At 46.2% G+C, this 11,268-nt stretch overlaps 1 protein-coding gene across 1 annotated transcript; it reads left to right on the top strand.

Moving 5' to 3' along the window:
* Positions 1–2,305: 2,305 nt before the first annotated feature.
* Positions 2,306–5,323, top strand: LOC119320927. The gene is made up of 3 exons (XM_037594829.1): positions 2,306–2,337; positions 2,900–3,481; positions 4,892–5,323. Exons 1-3 carry the CDS (start codon positions 2,306–2,308, stop codon positions 5,031–5,033), a joined length of 756 nt encoding a protein of 251 aa, XP_037450726.1. The 3' UTR covers positions 5,034–5,323.
* Positions 5,324–11,268: the final 5,945 nt, after the last annotated feature.

Genomic DNA, 11,268 nt, shown 5'->3' with positions numbered 1-11,268 from the left:
GGCACACCGGCCACCGTGGCATGAAGGGTGACGGCGACCCGCGCGGCGTCGGCCACACATGTGCGCGTCCATTCTAGCCGCGGCGGCAGCTCAAGTTCTTTCCGCGCATCGTCCCGAGGACGGCGGCGTCACGGCGTCTCCGCCCTCGCACCGTGGTGGACGCAGTGCGGGCCCCGAAAGGAAGAGGCGGCTACGCGGCGCATTAGGTGAGGATTCTCCTCATTCTCCCCAAAAAACGTATTCATCAGTGCTTAATTGGTGAAAAAACATGCCTAATTGAAAAAATTAGGGTTCTACCGAAATTGGGGATTTATCTAGGGTTCTTCAACATGGGGGGTTTGCTACTGTTGATCCCTCTGCCTTCTTATTTGCTTATCAAAAAAAAAACCCGAAACCAGTACTTAAACATGATTGATTCTAATTAACCGTGACATAACCATGAGCATTAAATCTTAACTTAGATTAATTAGAATTGATGAACGTAGGTGGCAGTACTGATCCGTAGCACATTAGAATTAAAACATGATGATTTACAGAGGGCATCAAGACAGTAGCATGCATCTTAGGGCTAACTAGGGGCTAAAACTTTCAATCTTTGATCATGAACCCTAAACCTGACTTGATCTAAACTTGATGTTGATCTACAGATCAATAATATAGGGACCTATTGCAATCAAACTTGGCGACTGATACCATTGTTGGAGTTATGCATCTCTGGGATGCCATTAGCAGGAACAGATTGCATCTAGATCACCTAAAACATAAACAGAGAAGGGTTTAGGGGATCATTACGTGTCACGGCAGTGGACATGGTCGCCTGCTTGGTGCAGGCTTGATGCAGAGGTGATGTAGTCGAGGTAGAAGTCCTCCTCAACGTCCTGATGCCCTCAGGACGCCACCGGCACTGCCCGGGGACGGCAGCGGCGGCTGGAGTAGGTCTTCCCGTCGCTGCAGCGCTCCCCCTGATCGGATGGGGTGAGAGAATATCGGGAGGGGAGTGAAACCGTACGTGAATTGTGATCGCGCAGGCTGCCAACCCTCTCCCGTTCCCTTTTATGTAGCGCTGGCGACAGGGGACCTAAACCATCAGTTGGTTTGGGTGCCCCCCGATCAGGGCGCCTCAGTTGGGATAAAAAGCCCACGTACGTTGGTGCGTGGGGCCTTTTCCTTTAACGTTATCTTTTCCCCTTTTTTTTGTTAGACTAATAGATCTAACTGGCTTGTTTAAGCCGTCAGATCAAAACCAACACAAGCAATACCTTTACTTTGCTCTCCGCCTCTGTTGCGGTTCGGATGGCTTATGAGTTATGAGGATGGACGCCCACCTCGTCGGACATCGGGCAGCCTGCCGCCTCGCCGGGGTCGTACCTATATATTTTTGTATTTCTTTTCATCAAACTCAGTAAAAAAAAGTGCATCTGACAGGATCGATCCGATGATCTCTGCGTACGAAAGGGAACGCAAACCACTAGGCTATCCCATCGGTTGTGATATACATGCACCCTAGACGCCTCCCAGCGCCCTATCGTCCGCTCCTCCCCTCCCATGTCGCTGCCAGAGGGCGTGACCGGGTGAAGCCTGGCCAGCAACGACGGCGGCAGGGCTCCTCCACCCCCTCGTGCATGGATCCGATGCAGGACGGATCTGACGGGCCAGGGCACAAATATTTGACATATATCCCAAGTTTTAATTTTGTCATGGCAACTAGGGAGTAAACAAAGATACACAATTGTAGAACCATGATGAAACAACACGTTTCTAACACAAAAGATCTCAAAACGAAATTGGTTTGGTTGTTAATTTACATAGTTGAATCTTTATGGTTTTCGTTGAAACAAAAATGACATGATTATGTTGGACCTACTCTGGCGCGGAGGAACCCTCCACAGATTGTCCGATAAGATGAAAGATGTTGAGGTCACCCCATCTCAAGATCAAAAATTGAGATCGAGACTAACATAGATCGACAGTCTCATCAACCCATCCCATTTGTACATGTGTTCCAAGGCAAGAGTATAACCTAGTAGTTTTAAAGCGAGGGCCACATGAGGTTTTTGTGAGTTGTAGTTCAAAAATGGCCAAGTTTTTGCTGCTTTCTTTCTGAAATGATTTTTCAAATTGTAGTGCAAATCTAGTTGTACCTACAACTGGGTCGTCCGGCGACAACACGCTAGCACCGGTCGCGGCTCCTACTTCCGCGCGACGGCCACCTCTACCAGGTTGCAGCTCGTGCTGTCCTGACCCGGGCGGCAAGCCCCGGCCAGCGAGCCGCCCCTCTGACGTTGCACGCCGCTCCTGGTCGGCCATGGCTCCCGTCGCCCGCTTCCTCCATCCTCGGTGCTGACCAAGCAGTTCTGTTGTCCCTCTTCCCAACCTTCGCCCGCGAGATCGAGCCTCTCCATGGGCATGGATGCGAGCTTCCCGCACGCCGCCTACCGCCGGACTTAGGGCAGATGACGGACGTGAGACAATTTCATCGGGAACCTCCCAATCTAGTTCAGAGGAAAGATGACGGTCGTGAGACGATTTGGCAGCATATATATCTCATATTGCTTTGAAATATCATTTTTCCAATTTATTTCATCTATCTATACTACTATTCAACATGTGAACATTCTCCTTTTTGCGGACACCCCGTAAATGTACACAGCGAAGATAACACCATCAGATTAATCCACTTGATTAAATCTAACCATCTACTCCCTCCGTTCGGAATTACTTGTCGCAGAAATGAATGTATCTAGGCATATTTTAGTTCAAAATACATCCATTTTCACGACAAGTAATTCCGAACGGAGGGAGTAGATTATACTAATCCCGAGTCAAATTATTTCAAACAAAAAAATCCCGAGTCAAATGTGCGCATAGCAATTACCTGGAGCGGAAAACGCTCTACCAGCAGAGAAAAGCGGCCGCGACTCGCGGCGCAAAACTTCCCCATCTCCCCACAACAGAAAAGCCAAAACAAATCTCACACCCGCGCCGCCGTTCGCCTGCCCCTGCCGCCCTACCCGCGCCGCCATTCACGCCTCCCTGGACTGGCGCGTCTCCCCTTCACGCGTGGCCTGCAGCGTTGGGCCAATTGCCGAACCGCAGCGAACGGCCGCAGAGAGGAACGGGAGGAGGAGAGGGAGAGAGGCGTGGCTCGCCGCCCGGCGGAGGCGCACGAGACCTCCGCACTGGCGGCAGGAGGAGAGGGTGAGAGGCGCGGCAAACGGGTACGGCTCGCCGGGCGGCTGGGGCGTGAGATCGGCGGCGAACGTGAGCCCTCAAGTTCTGCAGCTTGCCGTGAACGTGCCGCGCATGCTGCGTCAAGTCGGTGGCGGCGCGGCGGCGTGTTCCTCCCACTCGACACGAACGGTAGATGCCCAGCACCACCGCGATGGTTGAAGGCGTGTTCCATCCCATTGTCGTTGTCGCAATCGGCCGGCAGCAAGCCACCGAATGATCCATCAGCGAAGAAGCTAAGTCTCAGCTGCAGGTAAACTACAGTTTACTGATGCACATGCCAAAAGGCTGCGCCCTTTAATTATGAATTTACAGTTTCATATGAGTCATTGTAATCTGGGAGGTGCATTTTGCCCAGACGCTCAACAATCTTTCCCGAGATCATTGAATCCATGATATGCGCTCATAGTTAGGATCATGTTCTGTTTCTCTTATCATAATAGAATAAGTAATTAGCATTCTATTTCTATACTATATTGCTTATGGGGGTGCTTAGAATGAGTTCTTCAGTTACAGTTGCGTTACATGGGTTATAATTATTATACTCCTAAGTTCATAATTTCTCATGTGAAATTCTCTGTATTGCTATTATTAATTAAGAGTTCTGTTTGATTCCTCATTGCATCAAGATGCATCCGTTCTGGGTCACACTTATACTTGAAAACACCATCACTCTGCAATAATTTGAAAATATGTGGCATTTGTATCAATTACTACAAGATCTAGGCTGTGACAACATATCAACATTGCTCTCTAACTGTGCAAGGCTTTATTTGGCGAACATATAATGAATAAGTTGTTTTAGAAGATCTAGTGAATGAGTTGTTAATTCAGTTTTTATCTCTGATCTCTATAATACTTTTTGATACAAAAAAAAAGGTTCGTGCCGGCCAAGCGCAGCAGCGACGCCCGCTTGCTGGATCGTCATGGCTAGCTTTACCATCTATTATTTTTCGCGCTTGGGGCGGGGTGTTTCGCCGAAGCGTGCAAGTGGGAGATGGGCCGGCTGGCTCGCTTCGATTTGGGGAATTTTGGATAAGGTCGGCTCTAATTACTTCGGTTTATAGATTGCTGCACACGTCATGTTTAGTTGCGGATTCGAGGCTGATCGGATTTCAGTTTCGGCCCAAGTCGGTGCTACTCTGGATTGTGCTTTTAGCTAGTTCCGCTCCCCTGGAAAGGATATCATATATAGATGCAGTGGGGTAATGAGGTTGTGCTGGGGTATATGCTGCGTCATTGATCTCTTGACGCGGGGTTTTTTCCGATAGGATTAGTTCGGAATAGCTAGGTTCTTAGCTTCCTGCGCCGCCTTCAGTTGTGAGTCTTGGATTCAAGTTTCGCCCCCCAAATTATTGCTGGGCCTTGTATTCAGTTCCACACTGCACCCTTGAAAACTAAATTCGGGCTTTTTTAAAGTAAGTTTCAATACTTTAGATGCATTGGCTTGTGATGTGATTCGAAGTTCAGGAGCATATACTGTGGGTTGAGCTTTTTGTTTATGATCATGTAGTACCTGCTCTTGTGTGAAAGTGCAACAGAGGTTTTGTTAATTTTGCATGATGTGAGTCGCTTGATGGTTCGAAGTAGCAAGTATTTGTATCATGCTAGGACCTGATTTTTTTTAAATTTGATCTGACAATGGGATTCATTTCCTTTTCAGAAGGATGCACATCCTCACAAGGAGAGGTCCTCGAGTTCCAAAGACAAGGGTAGAGGACGCGATGATGACAAGGATAGAGGTCGCTACACGCGCCGTGGGGAAGACAGGGTGTGGCACCGGGACAGGGAGAGTGTCTGTGTAACCATGACTGCGGTGATCGGGATAGGGCCAGTGATCGCCACCATCGTGAGCACCATGAGAGAAGTGAAATAAGGGAGCACTGTGACCGTTTCGATGATCGTGACCATCGCCGGAGTTGTGATCTTGATATTGAAAGGCACCGCTTCTTGATTTCTGTGATGCCACTATAGGACAATAATAGTGTAGGCTGATGAATCAAAATTTTGAAGCATCTTTGTATTTCCTACTCTCCTGTTTCAATTGTCAGCCAATTAGGCTGCAACTTGTATTACCCTCCAAGTTCCTCGCACCTGAACCAGCATCTCTCTGTAGTTTTCGTTAGATTGCCTAGGCTGAATTGAACTCCGTGTCGTGAGGATTAGATAAAGTTCCATCTACTCCATAGATGTGTTTTCCGTTAATATGTGTCTTTATGATTCTGTTCTGCATATTCGTCTTAATGGATAATTTTAAATCGAAACAATGGTTATTAATTATTGGCCTGCCATCCATAGAAACAAGTTGTGTAACTTGGAGGTTAACTGAAGAATTGTTCACCCAAAACAATTGGACTCAAAGAAGCAGAGGAGAGATGTGAGAAACTTGAGAAGGAATTGACCCATTGTGGTACAATCAGGACCTTTGGTGTTGCAATTGGATCATGCAGAGATAAATGGATCTGCTCCAGAAGAGAAAGAGAACATAGAGAAGAGAGGAGGAGACGTGCGTGAGACGGGGCCTTGTAGTTATTTCGTTGCATGTTCCCAATGTAGTTTTTTTTTCCTTTTTTCTTAATTTTTTGTTAAACTGATTTGATTTTATGCCTGCTTTACGTATTGTGTTTCTTCTTAAATTGACTCAAATTCTGATATTACCTACACCAGGGAACAACGATGAATTCTATAGAGGATGCTCATGGTACACAACATCCTTACTTCATAATCACCTATCTGAATGGTGCACAACATCAATGCTTTGTTAATGCTAAGTCCCTTGATTGATTTTGTGTGCAGGAAGGAAAGGCTCTGTTGTCTTAACATGGATGGAAATTATAACAACATACACAAACCAATGTGGACAACCCAAATATGGTAAATTGTTTATGTCATTTAAGCTCTCTCTAGCATTTGTTATAATGCATAATATCCTGGTATGGGTTAAATTGCTAAACCTTCAAGACTGCTCATTGGAGTGAGGACGTGGTCGGACATTCACCCTACCATGCATTGACTCAATGTTGCTGATATCATAGTGCATACAACCTTTTTCACATGTGTTATCTTATTTTATCATTGATAATGCACTGCTTATGTATATTCATTTGTTGTATGCTTTATAGGACAGATGGAACCTGGAAGATACACCAGAAACTGAAGAAAAAGTTCTCAAAAGTGCGGAAGAGTGGTATAGAGGCTGGCGACCAACTCTAAGCTCCACTTACAAGGCATACAAAAAAGATGCAGCTAGATTGGCTTATCTGCTGGAAGATTTACAACCAGAAGAGTGGGAATGGATGATTGAGTACTTTGGCACTGATTCAAAATTTCAGGTTATCTATAACATCACTCTTTGTCTACCACGTGTTAAGATGAAATTGCTTTTCTGTCAGATTATATTTGGTTTCGATTAATTGATAGGAACGCAGCCAAAAGAACACCGATAGTCGTAAGAAACAGAAGACAAGACACATATTTGGATCAAAATCTTACTCACAACTAAGTTTCGAGAAGGTATGAGTCTAACTAAATATGATGCCTCACTGCTAACTATGATTTCATGTTTTAAGCATCTCATTGCTATATTACTTGCAGAGAAACTTGGAAACTGGAGAAGAGCCAGATTGTATTGCTCCGTGGGAACTCACCCACACGAAGAATGGAACATGGTCTGACACCGAGTCCCTGGATGTTTATGTGAGTACACTGACTTTTGGTTATTCTGTATTTATTCAATGATGTGCATTCCGCATGCTTCTGCATCAGCTGGGATTATTCATGCGTTGGGTCGTGTTATTTTTGTTTCATCTTTTATAGTGTTAATATTGATGCCGCACCTATAATTGTTCTTTCCGTTTTTAGGACAAAGCACGTCTAAGATGTTAAAAACAAAGAAACTGAAACTCATGGTCCACTTTCAAGTGAGCATGTTATTAGCCTTCATAATTAGCTAGCTGCTTCTCTTTCACCATGCATTGTTGCTGCGTCGAGTCACAACTTAAAAAATAAATATGTGCTAGCTAGGGACATACTTAACTGAAACTATAGATCGAGCCACAACTTAAATCAATAGTGGAAGATTTTAGTACATGTACTTGTGCTTATGCTTTAGACATTTACACTTGTAAAACTGTTCTGATCCCTCGTTACATGCTTGCTGACATAGTATCACTCAGGTTAGTTTGACGACACTTCTTTTTAACAATGAGTGATACTAAAATAGTTCTAAAAAGAAGTGTATGACGTATGTTATGTTGGACTCATTAATTGTTCCAATATGGTCTGGAATAATTGTATGATGTATGTTATGTTGGACTCATTAATTAGAACTATTTTTTCCTTGATTGCAGGATCCAAAGAACTAACTCGACTAGACTCTAGATCACGGACAATTTAGTCTTGGCACTTAATTAGGATGCCTAAATTACATTTGAGTTTCATTTTATGGATATTTGCTATGAGAATTATGAATTTTATGAATCTACATATTGTACGTATGGTTTTGAATATTGTAATTGAATGCCTGTATTTTTTTTAGGTTGCAATAGGCTATTGCCACAACCCACTTTTCATTGCCACATGTTAGCACCAAGAACATTTAAATTGTCGCAATACTTTCTCGCTACAAACATTTCACTCGTTGTGATACCTATTTATCACCGCCAAAACTAGTATGTTGTAATTTCCTATTACGACGACTAAAATATTTGTTGCCATAACTTAGTGCCACAAGTGTAGCGGTTCATGGCAAAATGCCTAATGCCATAAAAATAAGGATTGTTGCCATAGTTTATTGCCACGAAACAGTATGCACCACGAAACGAGCATCGTTGGCATAGGTTGTTGCAACAAATGTCTATCGCCACGAGTTATCAGTTGCCATGATTCATTCCATGTTGCATTAAAGCTATCTCCACAAAGCAAATTATGGCATCAGATGAGTGTTACCACGGAAATACATGTGGCGACTTCCCACATGGCTGTTGCAATAGCACACTTTATTGCCACAGTTCCTTTTTTGTGGCAATAACCTATTATCATGTGTCCAGACGCAACGGCTGTCAACGAATGTTGTTTCATGGCAATAGGTACTTATCGCTACAAATCGGCATGCATTGCGACAAACAATTTTGTTGCAATAGACTCGGATCCTTGTAGTGAGAGAACAAAAATGAGACGTAATCCACATATGCTGCATGGATATTTATTGCTCTGGGCAACCATACCTCCCTCACCACTCTATGCGTCCGTGAAGGTACATCATACTGGTGAGCCCACTGTTCGAATGGGCCTCCCATGCTCTTATTGCCACTTTTTTGTTGTTAGTATAACGCCAGCAGTGAATTCAAGCAATGATACTGCTAAAGTTGTAACGCCCCGAGACCGACGCTCCAGAAGACTTCCAGCTATTCCGAGTTTCCCGTGTGTTTCTTTTGTGCTTGCTCTTTTATTTTTGCATTGCATCATGTCATCATGCCATCATGCCATTTAATTTTTAAAACTCAACTAAATAAATTGCATAGATCTTTTGATCTATTTAAACCGAGGGAACTCACATGGTGACTTCTCTTTATAACATATCCTCCAATATTAGGGAGCTATATTAAATATTTCTTTATTTCGGAAATCACCAAAACACACTTACAAAATAATTTCATTCCTTTTCTGCTTCAAGTTTGGTCTCCAACCTTGCCAATAATTATTTCATCATTTTTCGGAGCTCCACCAAAAATCCGAACATTTTTGGACCTTCCCAAACCCTCACTTCCGTTCAAACCCATTTGAATTAAATTCAAATGAGTTTGAATTTAAATCTTGCATTCGTGCCTCTTCTCTATTTTTCCTGGATCGAGCTCATTTTTGCGAGTCCGGGAAAATTATCCCCATGCGCAAATCTTTCCCCTAACCTCTCTTTCTTTTCTTTCTTTTCTCTGTTCTGTTTTATTTTTCATTAGTGAGAGAAGAGAGCCCAACAGCCTAATTTTGGCCCAATGACCAGGCCAGCCTTCCTAACCTCCTAAAGCCTAGCCGGCCCAGCCAGCCCACCTAACCCTTCTAACCCTAGCCCCCAACCGATCCAGCCCGCAGCGCTCTCTCCCTGATCCCTTCTCCTCTTCCTCGACTCCCTCTAGCGCCGCAACCCCAGGAGCCCAATCCCCATCTCTCCCTCCTCGCACCCGACCCCCATCTCCCTCCACGCGCAACCCTCGATCCCCCTCCTCTCCTCGCGTCGCCTCCTCCTCCCGTCGCCCTGCCTCGACGCCCGCACCTCCGCCGGCCTCGGCCTCCCGCGGCTGCCGCTGCTGGCCCCGCTACCGAGCTCTCCGCCTCGCGCCTCCACCTCCACACCGGGGCTCCCTCCGCCGTCGAGCAGCCCAGCAGAGGATCCCCGTGCCATCCTTCCCCCTGCGCCAAGTCCGGCCGCCGTGCCGCCATGCTTTGTGTCGCCCCTCGCCTCGTCGGCTTCAACTCCGACCAGATGCGCCCGAGGAGCTCCCCGAGTGAGCTCGCCCGCGGCCCCTGCGTTCCTCGCCAGCGTCGCGCCCCCTTCCGTCAGCGCCGCGGCCTTGCCCTTTCTCCTCCTGCATCGTGCGCCCCGCAAGCCACTAGGAGGCGTGCTCCTCGTGAGGCACAGGAGCTTCTTCAGTCTCGTCGGTTGCCTCCCCGCCACCTTCGCGCTCGGATCCATCCGGATTGAGCCGGCCTGCCGCCACCATCGCGCCTTCCGACGTCGTCCAGACCTTGTTGCCCCTTTTTTTGTTGCCAATGTCCTCGTTCGAGGGACCCCAAGACCGCCAAGTCCCTGCTTCGCGCCCCTGTTGCGGTTAACGCCAAGGCCAACAGTCACCGAGCGTGGATTCGCCATGTACAACTACGGACACCTGTGGATTTCACCAAGTACCTCTACGGACGATCGAGACCCTGGTTTCGACAGGTTCCTCACGGCGACCCTGAACATCTACCGTATATGTACGACTTCGAACCGTGTACCACTACCGTCGACCCTCAAAGACCCCGTGGACCCCGAACATCCACGGGACATGAACAACTACTTCCACTATCGTCGCCGCGAACGACTACTTCCACGATGTCCGAGAACAACTACTTCCACTACCGCCGCCGCGAGAACGACTACTTCCACGACGTCCTGTGAACGCCTACTTCCTCTACACCGCTCCGAACTCGTTCCGCCCGGAAACGCTCGCTTCAAAGGTATAACCCGAGACGACAGCGATGAGATGCCCTTGCATGTATGAGATGTACGATATGTTTGCACCGTGTCCGAATTGTCACTCGTTTCCATGCCGCCGTCCCATGGGAACCCGGAAGCCGGGATCACCCCACCACCTTGCATGACTCGCTCACGCTCACTTTCTTTTGCACCGGTACCTCCATGAGCTATCGGAACCGATATGTTGCCGTGGCATCATTTTCGGATATGCTGCCGCGGCATCATTTTCGGAATGTTGCCGTGGCACCATTTCCGTTTCACCGCCGTGGCACCTTTTCCCTTCCGCCATGGCGACAAATGCCTTGTATCATGCTCATGTTAACGTTTTCATAAAAATTGCACAAACTTGTATATGTCATCCGCATCATGATAACAACAATTAAAATGCTTAAAATTGTGTTTGCATTAAACTACTAAATGACATATGGGGATTTCCGGAATTGTTGTTTGTTGTTTCCGGCCTCATTTAAACTTGCCTAAATAGTTAGTTTAATTATGCTCCACCCCTTGCCATGTTTAATAACATTTAATATTGTTTGGTAACTTAAACAAGAGAGAACTAAATAATTGATGTGGTGTTCTGTCAATATGCAACTCGTTGCATATTGAGCTCCACTTAAAATTGTAGTGTTGTTTGCTTTACCTTGCCATGCCATGCCTCATTAAACCGGACATGCATCATATTTGGTTGTGCATCATGACATGTTTATGCTTGTGTGTTTACCCTATTGTTTGCTTCTTTCCAGTTTGCTTCTCTCGTTAGCTTCGGTTTCATTCCGGAGTTGTGAGGATTCGTTCGACTACGTTCG

Source organism: Triticum dicoccoides, chromosome 6B (genome assembly GCF_002162155.2).
Source record: "Triticum dicoccoides isolate Atlit2015 ecotype Zavitan chromosome 6B, WEW_v2.0, whole genome shotgun sequence".
NCBI classification, from domain to species: Eukaryota; Viridiplantae; Streptophyta; class Magnoliopsida; order Poales; family Poaceae; genus Triticum; species Triticum dicoccoides.
Note: the sequence above shows the minus strand (reverse complement) of the source record. Positions and strands in the feature narration are given on the sequence as shown.

Bases quoted from the DNA above. Each gene is read 5' to 3' on its own strand.
- LOC119320927 (XM_037594829.1), top strand. From the start codon at position 2,306: ATGGCTCCCGTCGCCCGCTTCCTCCATCCTCG. The intron at 2,338-2,899 runs GTGCTGACCAAG...ACGCTCTACCAG, and splicing joins GCCCGCTTCCTCCATCCTCG to CAGAGAAAAGCGGCCGCGAC. The intron at 3,482-4,891 runs GTAAACTACAGT...TTTCCTTTTCAG, and splicing joins AAGCTAAGTCTCAGCTGCAG to AAGGATGCACATCCTCACAA.